The sequence below is a fragment of the Molothrus ater genome, chromosome 1 (assembly GCF_012460135.2).
Source record: "Molothrus ater isolate BHLD 08-10-18 breed brown headed cowbird chromosome 1, BPBGC_Mater_1.1, whole genome shotgun sequence".
In the NCBI taxonomy this organism is placed as follows: domain Eukaryota; kingdom Metazoa; phylum Chordata; class Aves; order Passeriformes; family Icteridae; genus Molothrus; species Molothrus ater.
This window is the reverse complement of record NC_050478.2, coordinates 107,754,945-107,781,153: the sequence shown is the minus strand read 5'-3', so window position 1 is coordinate 107,781,153 and position 26,209 is coordinate 107,754,945. Positions and strand designations below refer to the sequence as shown.

The window sequence follows — 26,209 nt, the reverse complement described above, 5'->3', positions numbered from 1 at the left end:
GAGTTATAGTTGCTTTGAGCATTACCACTGTGCATTAGCCACAGAAAAGCAAATGGGTTCAGACCTGGCTGAGAGATCTCTGAAAGTACTTAATATACTGATCATGTTGGGAGATCTGAAGGGATCACTGTGAGGCCTCATGTGCTTTAGGGTTTTCCTCATCAGGTAGGTCTGGAGGTAAATATAGAATCACTGCCAGTTTGTAAATTACTTAACTCAGTAGATTGAGAAAAGGATGGCCAAACACAGCAGACTGGGCTGTGCTCTAGTGTGATGCCTGTCAGACAGAATGTCTGCAGAATTGCATGCCTCAGAGTGAAACAAGGCTTATCTACAGAATGAGGGCTATATCCCCAGAAGGTCTCAGGAGTTACTGTGGAAGAGCAAGAAAGAAGGCTTCCTCAATGCAATACTGTGGCAAGAATGACTAATTCAATTCCCAGGTGTGCTAAAAGAAATGCCTTCACTTCAGAATGTGCCTTCTGGGAGACCAATATTAAATATGCATTTTAAAAAGCATGTTGGAAAAGTGGTGAAGGCACAAACAAGACTGGAAAAAAACCTAAAGTTACTGAATTTTCTTTAGAGGAGAGACTGAGAGCTCAGTCTGCTAAGCTTATCAAAAGGATGATGAAGAGTTGAATTGCTTGCATTATATAAGTATCCTCATGGGGAGACAGTAGAAGTATAAGAGGCTTTTTAATCTGGCAGATAACAGCATAATAAGAAGCAGCATATGGCAGATGAATTCATACAAATTCAGTTTAGAGACAAAGACCATTTTTGGTGATGAAAATTATTAGTCTTCGGAATAAGGTACCAAGGGAATGGGTGGATTTTCTTTCCCATGAGTTTTCAAATCTAAGCAAGGATGCTTTTTCAAAGTATATTTAACCAAATATAAGTTACTGAACTCATGAAATGTGTCTTGAGGTAAAGTGAAATGGTCTACAATATACAAAGTTAAACAGAACATGTTATGTTACTATCTAGTCTTGAACTCCAAATTCTTTGGCTGAGCTTCATTTCTGTAGGAATCTGAAGTGGTGGTGAGGGAAGAAGCTGAGCATTTCCAGCTGAGGAGCTTAAAAAGGAGGAGGACTGTAAGCAGAAGGACTGTAAGTGACAGCAACACAGACTGGTCAGAAAAGCATGGCTAGATGTTACAGAGTGTATAACAGTGGTGTTTACAGAGTACTGCATTTTCTGTGGCTGATAAGATCTGTGAGTGCTTAACTGAATTTCAGTGTCTCACCCAGCAAAGTTTGATAAATCTCTTTGGTCCCACAGGCTAAGGCTACACAGCCCCAGCACACAGACCAGCAGGATGATGGTTTTCCCTCATGGCACATTCAGAGCTGACTGCATCTTGCTCTGTGCTGCTGCTACATGTCACTGTCCCCTCCACAAGAGACCTTACTTCTCTATTTCCAGTTGACCTGGGGCTGTTCCCCTAACTTTCCTGTGCCCCCACGAGTGCCCAGGGCAGCTTCCCTGCACCTTCTCTCCAGTTCATCAAATCCTGACAGGCTGTGCCACTGATGCATCTTTTCACAACTGACATTGCAGCAATTTGTGGCAAGAGAAGAGATAAGATTTTTTTTTGTTTGGCAGTTTGGGGCTTTTTTTTTCCTCCAAGCAAAAGGTCTGTCCATGCCATGTTCAAATTAAACTATTTCTAAAGGTGAAAAACCTCCAGGTGGTTCCTGTGCTACCTAGTTCTTAATTTTGCTTTTCCAACAGTAATTGAAGCCTATTGAGGTGGGGGAGAGGGCAAAGAAAAAGCATTCAATCCAAATTGTCTTGTGAGGGAGGTAATAGTGCAGGGCTAAGGAAGCTCAGCAGTCATTTAAGTGCACAGCTTCTTGTAAATCCTTTCTGAAAAGCCTGAATGAATCCCCCAAATGAATGGCCATTTTGTCCCTTTTAGTTCTCCTTCTCTAGCACAGAACTCAATGTGCAGCTTGTGGACAGACAGATTCCACAATAAATAGAGAAGGAGAGTAAAACTAAACCTACTGGAGCCTGGCCAGCAGCAATGTCAAATCTCTTGACTGATTTCCCAGGGAATTCTTGCTCTAAATGTCAGGAGAACATAGCCCTGCAGCCAAACCTGGACCAGACTGATACCAAGGCGTGACAAAATGAATGACCTAAGTAACAAGATTACACCGCAGGAAAATTAAAACTTCAGAAATGTGCAAAGATCACATTTCAGTGAGTGGTGTTTTATGTACGATCCTTTTAGTAGACAAAGCTTAACCCAAACTTATAAAACATAAATTGGTGAGGGGAGGGGGATTTATTAGTGGCAACAGAAAGAAACTTTTCATCACTCAGAAAAAAAAAAAAAAGCCTGAGAGTTTCTGCAAATGGTTTCTGAAAAGGCTCACAGCCCGCTCTTAAATGCTCTTGTCGACAGGAGCCAAGGAAGGCCAAAGGAATTTGGTCTCCTAGGAGTCTGCACCACTTTGAAAACAGCAACTAAGTCCTCCATCACCAGGGCACTTCTACAAATCCTCTTGGAGTCTGTCCTGCCAGTGACAGCAAGTGTCCCTTCTGCTGTGGTTACCTGCAGCCACTCATGCCCATGGAACTGTCAGGCGCCTAAACAGCTTTGGGATTTCTGATCCTCCATCAGCTGTAGCTGAAATTGGCTGGTGGGCTCAAGATCTGCTGAAAAGGGCAGGAACACCCAGAAGAAAGAGAGGGCGAGAGAGAGAGAGAGAGAGAAAGCACAGGCATGTAAACCTCCTTGCTTTTGGGAACTAAAAGCCTGAAGTGATGCTGAGAGGAGTCCAGCAAGCTGAAGAGCTTAACAACAGCAGTACAAGGAAGGATAGAGTCCAGATCCACTAGGCAGAGGTGGAAAAGGACTAAGACACTGAGAAAACAGACAGTGCTTCTAAATTGCATTCTTTTGTTAGGTTTTGGTCTTTCTTTAAATCTGTTTCAGTCCTGGCTGACAAACCCCGCAGTCTGACAGAGCTGCCCAGGATGGGTATCTATGAGATTTGCCATAGCAGTGAAGGGACTCTTCCCACACTGCCATTCAGTGAGATGACAGAGTCTAGTGCTGGGAGTTTTTCTGCCCCTCTCCCTCATATTGTTTTAGCTGGAATTAGCTGTTTGCACATTCCTCTCTGACTTTGGCAGTGTGCCCTCTCCTCCATAACTGACCAAACTGAAATCCCAGATCCAGCATGCTTCAACTGTCTGGGAAGTTCTTGTTCAGAATGGGGATGTCTTATGTGTTGCAGCATCTTCTCACCATGGCTCAAGTTCCTACAGAGATCTTTAATTCATGATGCCCTAGAAATTACTGTAGAAACTCAGACTTAATGTTCAGTGAAGGAGAAGCAGAAGCACAGCAAGATTCCTCTGCACATTTCCCCTCACCCTGACATGGATTAAGTTTTAACACCATCTTTAAATTTTTCATAATACTCTTTTGTAAGTTATTTCCTTAACTATGTTGAGTACAGTAGCAGGAGTATTTCACTGTTGGATAGAAGTCCAAAACAAGTTAACCCAGATTTTATAAAGATGACAACATATAAGAAAAAAAAAGAAAAAAACTATGAACAAACAAACAAACAAAAAAAAGAACATATGTGATCCCAGCTCCCAAAACTGACAAATTTACACTTGGATAAACTGGGGCAGCTTTCCTCTGATTTTCAGTGCCCTCTCAAGGGATGTCTTCCTTGCCTTCTGTGGTTTCAACAGAACATAGTCTGTTTGTTTGATCAGAGCTGGCACAGAGCACTTCGCTCAAGGTTTGTGCCCGAAGCATTGCCTTTCTCTGTTTTATGTGGCCACAACCTTTGTCTAATCCTCCAGAAGATCTTTCACAATAAGAATGGTAGTAGTGACAGAAGCTATTAATGTTCTGGCTTCTCCGTGTGGCAGTGATCTGCTCTGCAGATCAAAAAGAGCAGATATACGCTATCTGCCAGAAAAAGAAAAGCAATTACTGGTTTTGCTAAGTGAATTTTGTTTGTGAACAAACAAACATGCCAGAGGAGCAGAGTCCACAAGGTGCCAAAGAACAAGTGAGTTTTTGTTTTTTTTAAATCACTGTAGTAGGTTGTGAAGGGCTTAGATTGAAAACCCAAAGACAGCAAATGAAAGAGCAGAGATGTGTAACGACTGTACACAACCACCCCCCCACCCAACCCTTGACTACGCTCAAGACATACGCAAATAAAGTGAAGTTTGAAAACAAAAAAAAGCAAGCATCAAGCCTACAGCTTCTCTTTTGCCATCAAATTGTGAGTGTCTCTTGGCATCCTTTATGACATGGCTTTAGAGGAGGAGCAGGCAAATTGAGAGAAACACCTACATCTGTACATTATGATAGCCTGTGTTTGCCATAAACTGTGATTGGTAAGCATTTAACATATGGATATGACTTTTTTATTGCTGTATTTACAAATTTGTCTAGGGTGTCCTTAATTGATAGTGTTAGACATAATATAAAAGCGAGTATAAACTCGCTTTTCACTGTTGTAAATTATTGTCTATAATCTCCTAGCAGAGGCTCAGGGAGGAGTTCCTGTCTGTGGTTTCCTGGAGCAGTTCTTCAGATCTGGCACTGTTTACTCATGGTTAGAAGGATTATCTGGTACAATGTGTTTTGTACAGGCTGACTGGTCATGCCAAACTTTGATTTTTCTCTGTTGATGCATGGATGCATGACTTTACCTGTAGTTTAAACTCATTTAACAGTTGAACATGTTCTTTAGAATGTATTCAGTATAACTTATGCACATACTCTTCTAGAGTATGCAAAGGTCTAAATCAGATTTTCTATACAGTTTGTTCCATTCTCAATCATGTCTTCTTCAAGTGACAGTTTCTGTGCATTCTCTAATGAGATAGTTGTGCCTGGGGCGTTAGGTTTTTCCTTATTACATGAAGGGCTGTTTTTCATTGAATTGTTTTCATGCTGTAGAGGCACTGAGTAATGACCATGAGAATTTTCTCAACAGACAGCATCAGAGTCTAATTTAAACACTGTTTTCCAGTGGCCTCCATTTGGCATTTCATACTAGTTAAAACTTCATTCAATTTAGCAACTTCAACAAACAAAACACAATATAAGAACTATATAAAGCTATTAGAAAGCAACCAAAGGAGGGCTACAAGGAGGGTGAAGGGCCTAGAGGGAAAGCCATATGCAGAGTGGCTGGGGTCACTTGGCTTGTTCAGGCAGAAGAAAGGGAGACTGAGGGGAGACCCATCACAATCTAGAGGCAGTGAAAGGCAGGTACTACTCGCTTCCCTATGGTGACCAATGATAGGACCCGAGGGAACAAATTGAAGTTGTGTCAGGACATGTTTAGGTTGCACACTACAAAAAGATTCTTCACCAAGAGGGTGGTTTGGCAGTGGAACAGGCTCACCAGGGAAGTGGTCACAGCACCAGAGCTCAAGTGGTGTTCGGTCAATGCTCTCAGGCACATAATGTGATCCTTGGGGCTGTCTTTTGCAGAGCCCGGGTTTGGACTCGATCCTAGTGGGTCCCTTCCAACTCAGGATATTCCATGATTCTATGATTTTGTAACCAGTAGAGTTCTAGTAAGGTACTAACAGGCATTTTAGATGGATAAAACTCCCTGGCTGCTGAGCTGCTAGGGCTATTTTCCCTTCAATACACTGAGAGGCAGAGAACAAACTGAGCAGCTTTCGAGTCCTTCCCCATTGCCGGGCGGCCCCGCGCCGCAGGAGCACAGCACTCTCGTTTCTCTTTGCCCGGCAGCCCGACGCCCCTGCCTTGCTCTCAGCGGCACATGACCGCAGCCGGCCCGCAGCCGCTGCCCCGCCGCCCGTTCCTCGAGTGCCGCCCGCCCGCCCGCCGCACCAGGTAGGGAGCGGAGCGCCGCACGCTCGGGAGCGTCCCGCCCCCGCCCCGGCCCCGGCCCCGGCCCCAGCCCCGGTCCCAGCCCCCGCCCCGGCCCCGCCGCTCACCCGCGCCCGCCGGGGAGGCATGAGCGACGGAGCGGCCGCTCCGCGCCGCGGGTGAGTGCGCGGCCCTGCGCGGGGGAGGGAGGGCAGGCGGGAGACGGGAGACAGGCAGGGGACAGGCAGGAGACAGGCAGGCGGGACAGGACAGCCCCCCAAAACCAAAGATGAGTTTATGGAAAGCTTCGGCGAGAGGGGTGCGCGGTTTCGGGATGGGACTGTCCGGAGCCAGGTGCGGGGCTTCGCGCTGCTGCCTTTCTGGCTTCGCGCTGCTGCTTTTCTGGCTCCGCGCTGCTGCTTTTCTCGTCCTGCGTTTTGCACCGAGGGATGGCAGTCAGGCAGCAGCTCCCCCTTCCCGAAGGCACTATCGGAGCCTGTCGGTCCCTCTGGAGTTTTAACATCAGAGGTGCGAAGGGTGCAGAGAGAAGCAAACTCACAATCTCTTTCCACATGTTAAAATTCCGTTGTCTAGTTGCGGTCCTGCAATAGAGAGTCGTGTGTGGAGAAAGCCCAGGTACCGCACAAAGTTGCGGGGTTCCCAAGACTCCCCACCTGCTGTGGATACCCATGCCAATTGCTCATTTAACAGCTTTTTGGAAAATGAAGCAGAATGATTACAAGCAAGCCCTGCGACCGTGCATTAGTTTTGCAAGAGTGGCGTGTCGCCCTCGTCCCTCCAAGCTGGCAGGCAGGTGCCCGATGTCCATTTGAGCTCCAGCCGGCCGTGCGAGCTCAGGTCGGGCAGCGTGGGAGTTTGCTGCGGAGATGCCGCTGTAAATAGCCACTGCACACACAGAACTCGTGTGTGACAGCAGTGTCGTGTGGAGTGGCTGGCCACAAGCCTGCGTCCAGCATGTGTGCTCTGTTCCTTGAAATTATATTAGTTACAAAACAAAGAATTTTTAAAATACTGTTTGACTTTTCGTACCGAAACCTTTGTTATGATTTACACTGTTATGGTTTTGAAGCCATAATCATGCCTGAAGCCCTCCTGGCAACGTGATCTGCAAAACCCACCTTGTGTCCTATCAGACACAATTTACTGTGTAATCTTGTAGCCCAGACCAGAGAATTTCCCGTGTGCCCACCTGTGAAACTAATGTGTGACCATCACATTAAAGTGGTTTTCTGTTGTATTTTGAATTTTTCTAAGGAAAACGTGAACAACTACTCAAAAAAAAGAAACCTGTTTTGCAACTTTGATGGCAAATCTTAGCTGCTGAGAGGTCCCATTTCAGTTTCAGACCTGTCACAGCCATCACTCTGACTCATCTCCAGCCTTTAAATTTAACTGCATGCTGAACAAATAGTGGATGTTCAAGATGGTTTTGATATCTAAGTTGCTGATTCCCTTTGAATTTAAGTGAAAACCTGGGCTCAGGGCTTAAACACAGTATTAAGCTTTTACTAACATTTATAGAGGGTTTTGCTGTAGGGAGGAAAGGTGAAGGCTTTTAAAAGAAAATTTGGCCCTGACAACTGAGCATTTTGCTTAATGTTGAAATCATGGAAGAACAGACTGCTTCAAAAAGGGATTTTTATGGATTAAAAATAGATGTTTATATCATTAACTGTAACTATGGCTGACAGAGTTCTATGTAGCATGATGTTCTGGAAAAACAAAAACTTACGTTGATGAGCCAGCTTTTGTGTTTGAAGCATTTGGCTTGCATGCAGCATTTCTGCATTTTCAGGGCTGCAGATAATATTGACTGAATTGACTGCACGTGCTCTCAGCTGGAGAAACAATATGAGATCTGTCTTTCATAAGGGGTAGCCTCCTTCTAGTTAGGCCCACCAGCAGTCCAGTAGAAGGTGTGATCTTCCACATGAACATGCACACACACTCATTCCTAAGGTGATTTTCCAAGATGTTCCACAACTAGTGAGAAGCCAACTGCATGATCTTATGACAAATACAAACACCTTTTTCTGCCCCTTTCTGGGATGAAGGTGAGTAATTAATTTGCTGATTTTGCTGTTCTTTGAGTACAGAAAGAGACAGTCAGGCACATTTGAACAAAGACATCAGGACTCACCATGCTCCATAAACCTACATTCCCCCCATAGTGCCCTTGGTGGCTGGAAATTTTTCAAAATTCTTGAATATGACGCGAGAGCTTGCACCAGGGGAATGTAGGGTACTTCCCAGCTGAGCTGAGGGATAAAAGAGTATCTGAGTGCTGCTTCCCTTGTCTGTGCACCCAGGTCCCAGGTTTCTCTTCCATGGGCTTCAATGTATGTGTCATCCCTATGCTCACCTGGAACATGCCCAGGGAACTGGGAAAATGAGCTTTTCTCAATATGGATACAGCACTTATATCTTACTCAGGTCACTAAGATAAATGATTAGTGAGGAAGCAGTAAGAGAATCAGAGGTAAGCCTTTAAGTTTCAGTGTGAATCTGAGCATAGAGTTCAAAGGTAAGAACATCAAATACCTGTGAGCTTCAGCTTTGAGGGAGGCAATGATTTTGGGCTCCTTTTGTACAAAAAGTCTAGTCTAGATGGTTGGCCATTAACTGACTGTTAATATGAGATCTTACAAAAACATCTTTCCATTCATCTTGAGTTTGACCTAAAATCAGAAGATTGGGGGTATTACTTTATTCTCTTTTGAGGTTCTGGCTTCACTTCTCTAGAAGAATTTGTCTCATTCAAGTGTCTCAGATCCCTTCATAAGCACTTTACAAGGGCCATTTTTAGAAGAGAAAGTAATTGTTTTCATCTGAGAATGTAGAGAACTGAGATAGAGCTCAAAAGACCTATCCAAAATACAGAGTAAATTAGCATAGGAAATGAGTCAGGAAAACAACTTATTTGCTCCAGTCACAGCATTAAATTGCTTTTCCCTTACTTGCTGTAACTGTTAAGAAATTCATGGGCCATTCCTCTTGCAATGACTTGAGAAGGGCAGACATGCCTTTTATGCTTCTTTCTGATGTAACTGGTATTAAATATGCATTGTAGCTCAGTTACCATAGATAACTGAGCATAAATTCATCCATCTTCCACTTGAAATTCTGTTCCCAAATGTAGCAGCTGAATATTCTTTCTTTTGTTTTCTACTTTTTGGATGGGTAGGATGTTTCTTGGTTTTGTTTTTAGAGAAGAATCTTTTTAGCATTCCTTAGAAACTAATTAAAATGCTTCCCTTTTGGCTTATTCTCCTAATTTATTAATACTACAAATAACTTTTCTTTGGTGACCCACTTTCATAGGTATCTGAACATCTAGCAAAATTGTAACTCACCAGGAAGGCAGTATAGACTAATAAATAGCATCTCCAGACAGGAAGAAAAGCCAAGACACTTCTTTCTTTGCCATGCAGAGTTTTACACACCACACATGCAGAAAATATTGCTCTATTCCCCAGCTCAATTGGCGCCGTTAGCCCAAAAGAAAGCATTTTATTGATTACACAATTGATTTAAAGGTCAGAATGTAGGATTGCATCTATTCTCCTGTCTGAATTCAATTTCCACCCACTATCCACAGTGAAGAAACTGCTCTTTGCATAAATATAAATTGAAATACTGGTCTGTGTGAGTGTTCAAACAAATAAACTTTCTCTTCTAGCTCCCAGGGCAACTCCCCAACACTACACTGTCATCAAAACCACTAGGCTTCAACTAAGATGCTGCTTTTTATTGAATTATCTTACCTTCTTTGTGAAAATTACAGATTTGCATAGAAAAAGAGGATACTCACTGATTTAATGAACATGATGATCAACAGGCCACTGGAAGTGGTAGAGCTATACAGCCTCTAAATCAGAAGCTAGCTAGCAAAGAAGAGTACACTTAATTTCATGGTCATTTCAAAATACACAGATGTTGCTTTTTGGGAGCTGAAACTATGGAGAGTTATCACAAGGAGTGATTAATTACCCTGTGCCCTGCAGACACTCCAACTCTGGGCATTTTTTAAGGGCAGTCTGCTGTAAGAGCGTAATCTGTGGTTGTCCCAGCCAAAGGATACTCAGTGTTACCACCTTCTCTCCAAAGTCAGCTGAAGAGCAGCCCCTAACAGGAGAGCATAAGGTTTATTTGGTGACTTCTGATGAAGATTTGCTTCCTTTTCAGTAAGTGTGGACGTCTGTGTAAGTGTGAGAGAATTATGGTGGCGTTTAAAGGAGTCTGGACTCAGCCCTTCTGGAAAGCCGTTTCGGCGGAATTTTTGGCCATGCTCATTTTTGTCCTCCTCAGCCTCGGCTCCACGATCAACTGGGGTGGAGCAGAGAAGCCCCTGCCTGTGGACATGGTCCTTATATCCCTCTGCTTTGGACTCAGCATTGCCACCATGGTGCAGTGCTTTGGACACATCAGCGGAGGCCACATCAACCCTGCCGTGACCGTGGCCATGGTCTGCACGAGAAAGATCAGCCTTGCCAAGTCCGTCTTCTACATTGTTGCCCAGTGCCTGGGAGCCATCGTGGGCGCGGGCATTCTCTACCTTGTCACGCCGCCCAGCGTGGTGGGAGGCCTGGGAGTCACTGCGGTAATCACTCCTCCTCTGCCTCTTGAACTAGGCTAGCTCAGACCCTGAGAAAATAGAATCAGTGTCACGCAGAATGAGGAGAGCTCAGGTACAGATTTTTACCAGCTTGCTGGTTTATTTACCACATCCAGACAGGGCTTAAAGCTCTCCTTAGGACGGGTTTATGCAGTGTGATAGCTATAGCTGATCCTTTATAGAACCTCTCTTTCTTAGAACTTCCCCAAATCTGATGACAGCAGGTAATGTTAATTTACATACAAAATTTAAATAATATATGCGTGAAATGCCATTTTTAGATGGTCTGGGGAGGGGGAAAATTAATTCTATGCTATTATGATGGGGATTGAAAAAACATCAATTTAAAATGACATACTTTTGAAATAGATTGTGGCTTAGATTTCTGCTTTGTTCTAAACTAATAAGGAATGCCATCAGTTAGCCCTGTTGCAGGACTTATTAAAAATGCACTTGAGCCGCACACTACTTAATTTTTAATTGAAATTTAAATTAATTAAGTCAGGGCTAATTAATGAATTTATAATTGAATAGTAAATTACAGTGCTCCCAAGAAAAAAAAATGGTGAAAGGGAAGTGCAGCATTTGCAAATCCCTATGTAAAAATAAACTATACTTCTGCAGTCTAACTTTGAAGTTCCAGTTGGATGTTACTGTTAAGCCTTCTGTTCTCAGTCCAGCAATGATTTTCCATGTTTCTCAAAATAAAAAACCATTTAAAAGTTAAAAAAAAAGGGAGAAGGGTGAAGAGGGGGGAAATCTGTACCTCTAAAAGTTCATTGTTGTCTTTCACTTTGTACTATTTAGAAATACCATTCATTGAAGTACAATTTCTGCATGTGATGGTTTTTCTGATTTACAAAATCACCTTTTCTTCATTTCTGGTGTTTCTTTGCCTTCTTCCAGGTACACAGAGATCTTTCTGCTGGGCATGGACTCCTGGTGGAATTGATAATTACATTCCAGCTGGTTTTTACTATTTTTGCTAGCTGTGATTCAAAACGAAGTGATGTCACTGGTTCGGTAGCTTTAGCAATTGGATTTTCTGTTGCAATTGGACACTTATTTGCTGTAAGTTAATGGTTTCTCTTTAAAAAATAGATCCCTTTACCCTTTATGACTACTTCAGAAGTAAATGAAAACTTTTGTGACCTTTAGAGCAATTACAGCTATATAGCTGCTGTATTCTTTATGGACCCATGCCAAAGCCCTTTGGAGTCTCAGGAGTGTCCCCTTGGGTAGGGTGTTGCACCAGAACTTTTCTGGCTGTTCATGTGATGACTTTTTTTAACTTAGTGTAGACTCAGGAGAGTGATGATATCTGTTGTAAAGAGGAGGAGCTGTACAAAACCAGGGTGGTCCCATAGAAATAGAATCACTACCTTCCAGACTTAAATAACAGGCAACATTTTCTCTCTGCTTTAGATCAATTACACTGGTGCCAGCATGAACCCAGCTCGATCATTTGGACCTGCTGTCATTATGGGCAGATGGGAAAACCAATGGGTAACTCTCCTTTCATACTTCCTTTACCATAGTGACAAACAGTGGTCAGGATTTTTTCATACATCATTTGCTCCCTGTACATCCCATAGAGATCATCCCCAAGGAAGACAGGCACTGACCTGCCCCAGGCTTAGGCATCATCATGCTCTTCATCTAGGACTGTAGTGCAGCATGCAGCATGTTTGGAATAGCATTTTACTATTTCAGGGGGCATTTTGTGGAGGTATTAGCTGGGGTAGAAGAGAAATCATATGAAAAGATCAAAACAAAAATGAAAAAAGCGGCCTAAGGAGACTGAAAGAATTGAACTGCTGGAAAGAAAAATCCTCCAAGGCAGATTGCAAACCCCGCTGGTCCTGCTGGTGAGGAGCTACGGAAGTAATTCTGTCAGCTTCACATTTCACCTGGTTCTGCAGCAAACTGGGGCAGATGTATAAAATGAGAACAGGGACCCTCTGTGATCTGGTTCCTGGGGGAGAACCTGCCTCGGCAAATGCCTGCAGTGAGAGATGAAGAGGTTGCAGTCTGGTATTTGCAGACCAGGCCAGATGTTACCTGCTTCAGTTTGAAAGTGTCAGCTTAGCCAGGAGCAGTTGTGCAGGAAATAATGTTATAAGCAGGCTGTGAATGATGCAGTAAATGTCTATAGCATCCAACAATCCAACTTACAAAAAAAATTTCATATTTTATAAGGGAAAGATGGATCACAGCTCAGCCTCACCTAATTATAGAGAGGGAAATCACTTCTAGAGACACTTTCAGTGCTGACTGGAAGAGCTGCATATTACAGTGCATATAAGGATTTTCTTGATTTTTAAAGTATGAAGCCCACATTGCTCCCACTGCAGCTAAGAATAGAAATAGCATTGTCTTCAGGCCCTAAGGCTTCAATTCTGCAAACACGATACCATGTGTAACTTTGTTCCCAAGAGTTATCCTATTGAGGCAGATTTACCCAGTTATCAGCGGATGGCTTGTTCATATGAAAAACTGCTGTAGTTTTTCACAAGATTAATTATCCATACTCTGAGGAAGCCTGTAGTTTATAACTAAAGCTATAAACAATAAACAAATGCACCATGGAGAAACTTGAAGGAGAAGCTTAGTTACTATCCTGGCCACTTGAAAAGACAGCCTTTTCTCTTCCTCCAGAGCAGTGGCATTGGCATACCATTGACAGGAGCCTGTGGGCTTTGGCACCTACTAATGTTGCTGCACTGCTTCTTGTCATGATTAAATAGATAGGTACCTACAAAGTTATGTTATGCCCATTGTATTTGCTTATTAAATTAGATTATCAGACTGCCTGTTGTGGTTGACTGCCTGTTGTATTGTGTAGGATTATATGCCAAATTTGAAATATTTTGGAAACATAAGTCTGAAATACCAAAGCAGAACTCTGTGTGTACACTAGGAAGGGCCTTTGTGTGTACACTAGGAAGGGCTTTTATTCTTTGAAAGTTCATTGTCATCTTGGTTCAAAATGCAGGAAGAAAATCACTTTTCTACATAGATGTTTCCTTTGTGTGTCTTCTTGCAAAGAGTCCATATTTGTGGTCTATAGCTGGCAGTGAGTATTGAAAAGTTTAGAAGAGGCTTCCTGTAAAGAAGATAGATCAATAAAACTTAACTTCCTGATAGATCAATAAAACTTGACAAAATTATTTCACTTCAAAGAAGCGGGCCTGCTTGTCAGCCTTCTTCTCACTGTTAATTTAAAAGCTTAATGCCTGGGATTTTTGCCACCCCTTTTTTTGCAGGTGTACTGGGTGGGACCGATAATCGGAGCCGTCCTTGCCGGTGCTCTGTACGAGTACGTCTATTGCCCAGACGTTGAGCTCAAGCGCCGCTTCAAAGACGTCTTTGGCAAGGCCACCCAGCCCTCCAAGGGCAAGTACATCGAGGTGGACGACAACAGGAGCCACATAGAGACCGATGACCTGATCCTGAAGCCTGGCATAGTTCATGTGATTGATATCGACCGGGGTGAGGACAAGAAGGGAAGAGACCCATCCAGCGAGGTGTTGTCTTCCGTATGACTAGCAAGAAGCACTGAAAGCAGAGAGCGGCCTGCTAGCACGTCCACAGATATCCTTCCACCCATTAAAGAAACAGATCTCCTCTAGACTGAGAACCTTCCACTTCTTGAAAGGTATGGTGTGGGCACATGCACAGAGTGGTGTCACCAAACCATACTCCTGCTCGGTTGGAAGATCAGGACTTAGCTATAATTAGGATTTCCCATCTATTATTCCAAACTTAGACTTGTTCCTAGTACTTTCCTTTCCTTCTTTCTGGACAACCCCAAAGTCAAAAAAAAAAAAAAGAGATGAAAGCATCCTCCTTTAATAAAGCAGTCAATAATGAGATAGAGATGTGTAACATCCAGATTGACAGTTAAGACATACCAGGAAATGCCTATAGACATGAAGACCTACTTATCAGATTGTTCTTCTGACACTTAATTGGCTGTTGTCAGCACCGATTATAACATCTTACCCATTAAGCCTTCTCTGCGAGGTTCAGAGACAGCACCAGCACTATTTAAGAGTTTTATCCACAGTCAAGCAAAGGAGTATTGTTTCCACTCATGTACATCACTATTGCTTTGCAGACTACCTCTGAAAAAAATGATACTTTAACAGGCTTTTAAGAAAAAATTATATCAACCCATCAAATTTCACTCATCTGATTCACTGTATAAATACATTACCTTCATCCCCAAGAGTAAATATGCTGAAATGGAATGTTGAAGTGTAGGGTAATAAGGCTGCAAAGCAGCTGATTGTACTTCATGCTCCCTCTTGTCATTGTCTATCTGGTGAAACATTCTCCTGAGGTTTTACTATTGACCATTCAGTGTTAGCAGACTCTCAAGGTCATGCAAAGAATATAAAGGCTTTCCTGTTACTTAATAACTTAAATAAGAGATATCAGAAGAAAAGAAGGCATATCTGTTTTCAGTGCACTTGTTTGAATACACATTTCTGTGCTAATTTATGTAAACTAAAGGTTTAAATTACTTACCTATTTTCTTACGAGATGGTTGGAGATAGTGTTTTTTTAATTTATTAGTAATGTAGAGGGGTTTTAACTTTTAACTGTATTGAGACACTGATTGGGAAATATTTTTTTATAACAGATGATAAAAATATGACTCCTTCTGGCTTTTTGTTGTAACTGATGCCTAACTATTTGAACAGGTTCCCTGCTTGTTCCTGTGTTCATATAGTCATAAACTACACCTCTGGCAAAGGTTTCTTTATCTGTTGTTAGAAAAAAGTTCAAGTGCTTGCAGGGTGTTTTAGGGGCAAAAGGACATGAAATATGTTTGGTAAACAGTCTTTTCCCTATAGAGGTTTTTGCCAGACAAAATCACCCCAGCAGAACATTTCTGTAAAGCTTTTGCTGACTTACTGCTTTTGTTTCTGATCAGTGGCTTTGAGTTTTACAATATGCAGCTGCAGAGCAGTCAGGAGCATGGTATTATTACCGTAATTATATAGTTTTTATTTTTAAATTGAAAACCTATCCCTGCTTATTTAGCAATAAGAGAGGAAAAAAAAGTATTAATCCTGACTGTGGGCTGTATTAGCCTCATCTGTTCTTTGACATACTCTACATGCAATCTTTATTACAGGGAATTAGATGTTTCTAATGAGATAATAAACCACTACAACCCTCAAATCTGTGCACTATGATCCAAGGGCAATTCTAGTGTCCCAGCCTGCAGCCTTGTATAGTCCCAGCATGTCCTTTTTCAAGTTCCACATTTTTCTTTTCTTTTCTTCTTCTTTAATTCCTGTTAGTGTGGTGCAAGTTCCCTGCACTGAGCATGAGGTTCATGACTCCTTTGTGCATTTCCAGTTCAGCATGGCTGGGGACCTGCAATGGACAATGTCAAATTGCAGATAAGAGCTCCTTCCCACAGCAAGGACTGAGTGTCCCAAGGGAAGGGCAGCACAAGTGTGGTGTTAGACCTCTGCTCAGATGGATAACTACCATGATAAAGAAATTCAGTGAGAAAGATCAAAACTTGTTGGGGGATTTGTCTAGGCAGTTAGTTGGGCTTTTTTTTTACATATTTCCAATCTGTATTTGTTAAAGGGACATTTTGGTTAAACCTTTTGCATGGCTTAAAAAGGTAAAGAATAATACACATAAAATTAGTGGATTTTTAAGCAAAGGTTTGCATTTTTTGTACTTAAAGACACTCCTTAATTTGTGAATTTTGCATGGTACTGTGTTATTTAAATAAGAAGCTGTGATTTGCTTTATGCTTAAGGGTCCTTTACACAAATGGCTTGATGTGTGTTTTCCTCACTCATCCTGATTCTGCCGCTGAGGTGAGCATAATGTGAGCATAGCACCAGCCACCTCTGTTAGGAGGATCTTTTTCCTGTAGTAATTAACTGTGGCAAACACTCAGAACCAGCCCCAGAACCAGCAGAGCTCCTTATTGAGGATAAGATCTTGACACTTCTGAAAAGATCAGGGAAAAGAAGGGATGCTAAAATAAAGGACAGCAGGCAGTAAAGGTTGATGCCATGCCATTAGACATTAGCAGGTAAGCAATGTGTGGTAGGTCTGCTCCTGATCCCACAGATTAAAACTTGTGGAGGAGTTTGTCATTGACTAAAGTGGAAGTGATCCCGAGCTTTTTGGGGCGTGATGGCTTTGCACACTTCGCTGTGTTTTTTCTAAAATCCGAGTCTTTCAGCAATATACTTAATTTTGGAAGAAGATGCATTCAACTTGAGGCTTATGACCCACCCTAAAGTAAATCCTTAGCAGTGGCTGTAATCACAGGTGGTTCTGCCCCACCACATTCATACAAGGGAACATCACTCTTCAGCATCTATTAGGACTTAGTTTAGCACAGGGATACATGCTCCTCTAAGCTGTCTTGCAATAGTATCATCACTGTACAATAGTCATGCTTGGTTAAATAATAGACTAGCATGACCTTTTTATGGATTCAAGATACTTTTGCTTTAGTATTCTTTTTAAACATGTACTTTGATACTGTTTGAGTGAGATTTGTGTTCTAAAGCTCTTCAGCTCTACACTGCAATTCATAACATACTTGATGTCCTCTTAAAACATTTCTTGGTTTTGGTGGGAAATGGTTTTTTTATGATTGTGGATGGAAATCACAGGAAGACTGGCAGGTCTGTCATCATTTTGGGGCCCCAAAAAATAGGATGAGTCTCACTCCTCCATGATAGCACGATTGTTTTCAATGCTATATTTGCACTTTAACAAGCACCTTCAAATATTAAGTCACTGGGTTTCAGAAAAGAAAGCATGGAAGCCAAGGGTGATTCTGTTGAAGCACACAAATACCTTTTAGGTTGTGTGTACTCTGAGGAGTTCATCACCCAAATTCTAGATATTCTCAGGAAAAAAAATAAAAAATAAGAAGAAACCCTGCAGCATTCAAGTTGTCATGATAATCCTTCTGTCCAAGTGTTCACCTTTCAGTGGAAATAGGAGTGAGATTCATCTCATGCTGTGGTTAGGTTTGTCACATGTATTTGCATATCAGCTTTTCAAAATGTGCTTTATTTCTGGTTATTAGTAAAAACCACAGTATGTGCTTAGAGAGCTCGATGGCCATCTACCTTTCTAGTGCTTGATGGCAGAGCAGCTGCCGCTGTGCTCTGAAACATCGTATCTGCTGGCTGTGTGACACATTCAGGATATTATACACCATCCAATATTTTTAATCTTATTAAAATATGTGAGAATTTACATTGTGAGTCTTTTTTTCCAAGGTGAGAGGTGAGAGCACCATGCACAATTTTTTGTATCTCAGTTCAGCCTGTGTGTATCTGAGTTTCTCAAGGACTTTCTGAATAGAAAATATGTAAATATAGACTGCAGTATTTGCTACCCACTTAAGTCATCCTGTTGCAGTCTGAAATTTAGGACAAATGAGGTAAAGCACACTGTGTATATGGATTTTTCCACAAGACTGCTTATTGTTTAAGTACTTAGTAACCATGATATCAGAACTAATGTAACAAAACTTAAAAATTCCATATGTAATATTTGGAATAATCTACTGAAAAATTCACTATAAAATAATACATGATTATCTGGTTCCCACATGTATTCTACTGTATCTCACACTACTGTTGCAAATAAACAAGTGTCAAAAAAAAAAAGGCATCTTGTGATCATTGGAAACATTTCATGATCCTAAAGCTCAAGACTGAAATATAAGGAAAAACCCCAAATCCAACCCAATGTACGCAACAGAGAATGAATGATTTCCTGTGGAAAAATATTCATCAGAGAAGAGAGCTGCTTGTGCAAATGTTTTAATAATTTTAAGGAAATGAGCTAAACCAATTATAGCAAAAATTATGCTGTTATGCTGTCATGGTTTAAACCCAGCTGGGAACTAAGCACCGCACAGCCACTTGCTCACCTCCCCCACTCCTAGCCCAGTGGAATGGGGAGGAGAATCAAAACCAAAACTTGTATGTTGAGATAAGAGCAGTTTAATAAAAAAAACACAAAACATTGGTGTATTATCAACATTATTTTCATGCCAAATCCAAAACCACAACATTGTACCAGCTACTGAAGAAAAATTAATTCTATCCCAGCTGAAACCAGGTCATGTATGTACATCACTGATTTTGCCAAATGGATTAAAAACTCATAGGGCTAGTGGAGAGCCAAGGATTTGAAAAGTGATAGAAATTATACTGGCACTTCAGACCCCTTTCACTAAAACACAGCTTGTGAGACCAAGCTCCCATGACAATCTTCAGCAATGGAAATCAGATCCTGGGGAATTTACATTTCTAGTTGTCTAGCTCTTTGCTTAGAATGCAAAGTTTAGCTGCCATGACATTAATGGAGGTAAATTAGGATCCTGGAAATTACTAATATGAGAACACATCACCTGGGATAGCTTCTAATCAGTAGGAATGGCTCATGCCTGATATTCACCCTTTGCAGTGTTTCAGCTCTTGCCTTCAGCTTCTTCAAGCTCCAGAGACACCTCCCAAGAGGCTTAGGGGAGTGTGTATGTTGCATATGACCTAATACACACATGGTTTGTACCTTACTGAAACAGGTTCCCAAGGGAATTTAGGCAGAACTAGTAAAATTATTTTGGTGTCACAATCACATGAGGCAGGAGCCACTCTGACATTTTAAAACAAGCACAAAACGGGAGTATGGATGTCTGGAGAGTTACAAAGACAAACACATAGTGATGGAGCTGTCTGCAGTGTTAAGATGAAGGGTCCTGGGAAGAACACAAAAGCAACCACGTGGGCAAGGGAGATCTTTGTAGTATACTTCTTACCCGGGGATTACTGGCACTAAGTTATCAGTACAGAATTAAAACATGGTCCCCATTGTATGAGGATGTGGGTGAAGCTTTCAGATCTCATCTGAACCTTTTTTGGATCCCATGGAGAGACTGAGCTGTGCTGGGTGAGTAATGTCCTTACTCTAGGCTTCAGTGGCAATGCTGGCTTCAGCAGCGACAGCTACAAGCAGCAACTGTGACCCAGTCATCTGCTTAAAGAGAGAGCTTAGCAGATATTTCCAATATCAGCTTGCTTTTAAACCCTCATTTGGCCTCAGACTCCTTTATCAGTTGTAGATTGTAGTGCATTGCAAACGTTATACACTGCTTTATTTATATCAGACTGATAACTGTTATCTTGGACATTAATTTCTTTTGACTTTTCTTGCCTCGTTAGAAAAACAATCCTTTTACAAGTACAAGAGCTGTAGAGCTGTAGCATAATCGGACAAAAAAAGCTATCACAGTGTTCTTTGGAAAAGCAAAAGGAGCTTGTATTATTTGTCTCTCACCTTACAATGTGGGATGGGGAGAGGCTGAGGTTTTCTGTGGGTGTGCCTGGCAAACAGATTTCCAACTGCTATTCTCTGCTCATGCACAGCCATGAGGTCCCTGTGATGTTTCATCTCTATTTCCCTTCTGATATGAATCTTCATAAAAACTCTGGAATTCACAGTATGCCTAGAGTTTCTTGTTAATAGACACGTGTCTATTAAAATGTGCACATATGTGCATGTGTGTGCACACGCCTGTGTGTGAGAGGTGCAGGGAGGCACAACGTGGCACAGCCACAGTGTTTACTTCTTCCCAGAAGTGGGCAAGATCAGTGGGTAAAACTGTGGGAGACCAGCTGCCATTTGGGATTGCTGCATGCCCCACTGGGATCCTAATGACTTGGTCATTTATTTCCACTTTTTTCTGAGCCATATGGTTTTCAGCTTGAAATGCGGTCATGGCCATCTCCTACTGCCACGGAGCCATTTAGGTTCTGCTGCTCTTCCTCCCCAGTTTCATTTATCACAAGGTCTTCTTTCCCCACATTTCAACCATTTAAAAATTGATTTGAATTTAAAAATTACCTTAGACATTTTTTAACTTCCTAGCATGCAAAATATTTTACCATTATTCCACTCTACCTTAGTGTTAATTTCGTTTATTCTGTGGGAATTGTTTCATTATGGTAGAACAGAAAATCTCAGGGCATTGGAGAGTCATTCATTTTTCCTCAAAAATTTCCTTTGATAGTTCCTAGTGATATCTCTGCTATTCTGTTCCAGTACTTAATTATTTCTATTTGCATGGTATCTCAGTGCCTAGCTGCCTTGTGGTCCCATATTCAGACAGGAATGCATGCATATTTTGTTTTGTTTTGCCTTTCCAGCTGAACGAGCTCATCAGAGCTGGAATGAGATGGTTTAGTCTCTAGATCCCCCTCCTGCGAGCTTCTTCAAGCTGCTGCTGCCACTTTGGACTGGGGGCCACTTTTTTAGCCAGCAGCAGAGTTACCCCGGGGTGGGAGGGGGGCATTTCATCTGCTTTGACTTGCCAGAGCTGTACAGTACATAGGGTAAATCCTGCCTTCGCTTCCAGAAGAGATGAAGTAGGTTTGCACCAGCCAAACCCCGTCGTAGACAATTGCAGTAGAGCAAACAGTGTCCCAGCAAAGAAGTAATCAGTTTTGAAAAGATGGGATTTGGGCTTGTGGCCAGTCCCTGGGCTCTGATTTGCAAGAAAAACATCAATAGGAAAACTGGAACAATGGCTGATTGTCCCTGTAAGTTCTGAACATATGTGCATGAATATCCAGTAAAAATAAGCCTAATGCTTCATGATTAAAGATGACAGAGCAGGGACAAAATGAACTCTGGAGATCAGGAAGATGTACAGAGATGTTGGACTGTGCTGTTGTTTGCCCACAGGTATTGCTCCAGAGAAACAGCTGCACAGCATCTTCTCAGAGCTGAGTCAGACCAGCTGTACAGGGTAGGATGCACACAAACACAAATGTTTCAGACACAAGGCTTTTTTGTTTTTCGCCCTCCTTCCACAGCTGCCCAGCATACTTCAGATTTACTGGAGGCAAACATTGCTAGGGCATGAATGCAGAAGCTTTTCTAGCCTCAAGACTAAAATGTGAGAATAAAGCTTTGTGTCCTCCAACCTTTTAGCTTTGAAAAAGCCCAACAAATGCCATGGAAGGAGCTTTAACAAAAGAGGTCAAAAAGTCCATCTGGACCCCTCTGCATCCTAGTCATTCCTAGAGCTACCCTTAGAGAAAAGATCCGTAGGTTAATTTATCATTGTGTAAATAAAATATCCCCCAACTTCTTTTACCACTAGCCTTCCTGAGTTAAAATAAATATGCTTTGGTAGAGCAAAGCTGAAGAGCATCTAAGGTTTATAAATAGCAGCTATTGCTATTGTGTCTGAGTGGTGAGGAAAAGGTCAAAGCAAAATGATTTTATTATCCCCCCAGTAAGAAAAATTGTTCTGTGTGTTTGGGGGGGCTTTAGGGGGAGGGGGCAGTTTGGTCTTTTTCTTACAGCATTCTGGCTTTTTCAGGTTGTCCACATTTAGCTTTATTTTTTTCTACAGGTTGAATCCACAAACATTGTATGGAATTGAGTAGAACAAATAATTTTCACTTTTATTTTTCTTTCTTTGTCAAAAGGATGCTTTAACTTTTCTGGCTGTTTGACATGTTTGCTGTGCAGGATCTGATGGCACCCTCCATTGTATGGTCTCCTTTTCTCTGTATTTCCTGCACAGACAGATGTCTCTTCAATGAATTTGGGACCCTATGGAAACTGCAAAGGTTTTCACAATCATCTGAATTTGTGATTCAGATTTTTCTTTTTCATTTCAGATTGCATTTTTCTTAACAAAATATCTTAACAAAATACACAGTTTCTATGAGCTGTCATTCATTAAATACCAACATTTTTCTTTTGAATTCAGCCCTCTTTAATCCATTTTCTCAACATTTTGCTAATTATTTAGAATTTATCATTAAACCTACATATTTGAGACAATTGCCTAAATAAAACTTGTTTTTCTTATATTCCTCTCCAGTGCTGGAGTCTTGGGTGGTGGGAGAAGTGTGAAAAGCTGTCATTTTGTATTCTTGCAAACACAAAATTTAGTCAAAAACGAAGCATCTCAGTTTCAGGGTTAACTGGGAAATGTATAATCCTAAAAACATGAGGTGAAAACCTAGACACCAATTTCCAGTTTTGCAGTCAGAGGGTGGGAAATGCCTAAGCTTTCCAGTGGCCAGAAGGAAATTCTATAGCTAAAGCAGGTTTCAAATACTGAGTTCTGTAGTTCTAGGAATGATCAAAACTATTTTTACTATTACATTTATATATGTGTATATATGTAATTCAATGTTTAAATTTACATATATATGTGTGTATACAATGTCAAATACATATATTTATATATATTTCAATATATTTATATATTTAATGTCATAAATAAATAATGTCATATGTATATTTATATATGTGTATATACATTATATACACACATATGTATATAAAGTAATATTTATATATATATATATATGTCTCTGTGTGTACATGTAAATAATATATATAGGTATAAAACCAATGGTTAACAATTCTTTAAGCACCCTTGTTACCCCACAGATTTAATAGTAAACTTTAACAGGAAAGATAAAACAGGCACTCTGACTCCCATCTTTCTTTTCTGAACATTGGTATTTTCTCTCTTAAAAATGTTAACATTTCTCCAGCCAACATAAAGTGTTTATGTTGCAGATAAATCTGGAAAGAGGAAGCCTTGTCTGCTCTCATGGTTGTTACACAGACAATGTTTTCCTTGTGGTTTGATTTAACATGCAGCTATGAACGCTCTCACCAAGTAACAAATCATTACACCTGCACTGAGTAAATTTAATACAGCTTGCTTTTGCTGAAACATTATGGGTTTTTCTCACCTGCTTTGTACTTTCCTGAATGCAATCCAGGTCAGAAGTCCTGAAGATCAGCCAGTTTGTTTCCAGTCATGACTACAGGTTTTACCAGATCCTTTCCTTCAGAATATCAGCAGAGCTAATACAGGCATTTCTCTTTTCCTTTTTTTAATCAGTCACAAGGGTCACTTTTTAGTTGATGACAGAACTCCCTCCACTTGCTCACTAGTGCCAGCTCTCCTGCACAGGAAGTCTACTGGGGATTATCTGTAATACTGAGCTACTTCAGACCCACAAATTTGAGTTCTGGGTTGAAAGAGATTATTAGTAAGCATTTGGGGGACACAGCTACTGTTAAATAGGAGGGAGGGTTTGTCTTGGTTTGGTTTGTGCTCTCTGTTTGTTGAAAACAACAATCAAATTTGGAATACCATTAGGAAAGCTTTACAATAACTGTTGTGTGATATCCAAAATACTACCAGTTCTGCTGTAAGATTCAGAATCAAAACATTCTCTTTTTAAATACAGAGGAGTTTTAAATTAAAAACATTTTGTTTGACTTTTTTTTCCCCATCTCATGTGATCACCTGATACAATTGTGAGATCTGGAAACATCACGATCTGAGAATCCAGGGTATGAGAATACAGCCAGGCTGATGAAACACTTTACAAGTAGCAATGATGTTATACATTTGTGTTATTAGTTGTTTTTAATGATGCTGTGCTTCTGTAGCAGATGAAGCATGCAAAGTATCTCCACTAGGAATGACTCAGGGATTAAATGCTGTCAGGGGATTAGGTTGGTGATGCCTCTCACAGCAGTGCAGGGGAGCTCAAAAAATCTCTGGATTGGGCTAGATCTGTTGGAAACAGAAGTCTTGATCAGCATAGTAGGAGGTGGCTAGGAAGCTGTCTCAGACGATGGTTAACAAAAATTGCCAGAGAGGCTGCAGTGGTGGTGGTGGTGTGTTTCTGTGCAGTGTGACACTGCTAACGTAAATTTAAAGGGACTATGGGAAAATTGCTTGTGCTAAGAATAAAATTTGTGTAAAAATAGATGGTGAAATAAAGAGCATGAAAGTAGACACTTCAAAAGGCATTTCACAGCAAGTAATATCTCATATTAGTCGTTTCACATGAGGAATTGCACTGTATTTTAGGGCTTTTTCTTCAATTTATCATCCTGAGTAGTTTCTCAGAACATTTCTTTATAGCTTCTGTCAAATTCCAGTTGCAAACCAATCTCATAAGGGAAGCAGGAGTTTATGTTGCTAATTAGTAAGGCCAACATGAAGATGAGCTCAAAGTCCCAGATGCAACAATAAATTGCTCTAATCTTTGTTAAGAAATGGGATCTCCTTTTTCTGCTGCTCCTACTCAGTCAAACTAATATATGGAAACAATGCTGTTGTGCTGGGAGATTAAGTCAGGATTCTGTCCACTGATGGCAAAAATAAGTTTTTCAAATTACAAGATGATGTGCTTTAAGTGTTCATTACCAGAACTGAGGTTACCCCATTGGACTGTGCTCAATAAAGCAGCCAATCTTCTTGGAAGAAGCAAAAGTCTTTAATCTTGATGTTATTGACACAGACAAATGCTGTGGGATCTCGAGAAGAAATTGTCAACATGCTTCCTTTCAGTGACTGCTTTTCTCACAAGCATAGGCACAGTCTACCAGACACTTTGTTCTGGATTAGTTGTCTCCCACAAAACTTTGGTAAGAGCAAATGAGAGCTCCTCAGTGAAAAGCAACCTTGTTCTAGCAGTCTATGACAATTATTTGTGTCAAGCTGACAGAAGATGCATTTGAAGACCATTCATGTGATCACTCCTAGGAGCTTTGTTCAGGAGGTAGTAAAGGGGCAACATGACAGTGACACTGTGTAAGCCTTAGACTAATTCTTGAGAGGATGTCTGACCATTTCCATGCTTAGCTGGATAGAAAACCAACATGTGCCAACAGCATGCAATGTCTGCAAGCAGCAAGAATTATCCAAGTGTTTTTACGGGACCATGGTATTGAAAAGTGGTACCATAATACTGAAAGTAGGCAGATTCATCTTGACAACAGCCAGGCTGACAGCAATATACAGGAGCTGTGGCATTTCCAGCAAACAGAGATGTGGCCTTACAGCCTAATCAATGCATTTAGGAAGGCTGTGAGTTTTGGTCTTTGACCTAAATGTTCATCAGTTTTTATTACTTGCAATTTTGTACCAGCAGATCAGATTGTCATCATTAGGAGTTACCATAGCGTGATAACCCAGAGGTCAAGGCTTCACTCTGCTACAAAGTATGCAAATATAACAAAATATGATCTCTGTCACAGGAGCCTGGCACTCACACTAGAGAGCTATTGGCTAGAAATGTGATAAAACAAACAGCCCTGAGGACTGGAGGTAACTGAACAGTGCAGAGGCAGCAGGATAACAAGGATCACATCAAACCAGGTGTTGTCTTTTATCTTTATGCCAAGTACCATTGGAATACAAAGGTAATTTGTCCTTACTCTCTGTCCTGTACACTTACCCAAGTCACTTAGTAAGGGAAAAAATCTTGAGCATATCTAAGGTACACCTCTATCAGACAGAAAAATTTTCCCACCATTTATGTATTAATACTTTTCTACCCTACCTACAAAACTGTTCTTGCACTGAAAGGAGTAGACTTGTCATAGCCTCTGCTTATTTCAATTTTCCTAAACCCTCTTTCTGTTAAGCTACATAGTTTCTCTCTGTCCAGTAAGTTTGTAGCCTTCAAATCTTGTGGAGTTTTTTTTAAATATTATTTTAACCAAAGAACACTTGCTGTTCTTGATGTACATGTTGACCTTTTCAGCCCATTGATCAATTTTCTTATTTTTATCTGCCCTCCTGATACTGGAAGTGTCAGAATTGTTTTAGCTATGTAAGGACTGGTACTCATTGCAAAAATTGCTGCTGGCAGGGT

The 26,209-nt window shown here is 41.1% G+C and overlaps 1 protein-coding gene across 2 annotated transcripts; it reads left to right on the top strand.

Annotated features, from left to right (window-relative positions):
- Positions 1 to 5,646: 5,646 nt before the first annotated feature.
- On the top strand, positions 5,647 to 17,741 carry AQP4 (aquaporin 4). Of its 2 annotated transcripts, none has more exons than XM_036401230.2 (5): positions 5,647 to 5,869; positions 10,052 to 10,466; positions 11,388 to 11,552; positions 11,907 to 11,987; positions 13,748 to 17,741. In XM_036401230.2, exons 1-5 carry the CDS (start codon positions 5,796 to 5,798, stop codon positions 14,024 to 14,026), a joined length of 1,014 nt encoding a protein of 337 aa, XP_036257123.1. In that variant the 5' UTR covers positions 5,647 to 5,795; the 3' UTR covers positions 14,027 to 17,741. The 2 variants fall into 2 exon arrangements, with proteins under 2 accessions (XP_036257123.1, XP_036257132.1); XM_036401239.2 differs by lacking the exon at positions 5,647 to 5,869 and adding an exon at positions 5,917 to 6,024.
- The last annotated feature ends 8,468 nt before the right edge of the window (positions 17,742 to 26,209 follow it).

Bases quoted from the DNA above. Each gene is read 5' to 3' on its own strand.
- AQP4 (XM_036401230.2), top strand. From the start codon at position 5,796: ATGACCGCAGCCGGCCCGCAGCCGCTGCCCCGCCGCCCGTTCCTCGAG. The intron at 11,553-11,906 runs GTAAGTTAATGG...TCTCTGCTTTAG, and splicing joins CAATTGGACACTTATTTGCT to ATCAATTACACTGGTGCCAG. The intron at 11,988-13,747 runs GTAACTCTCCTT...CTTTTTTTGCAG, and splicing joins GCAGATGGGAAAACCAATGG to GTGTACTGGGTGGGACCGAT.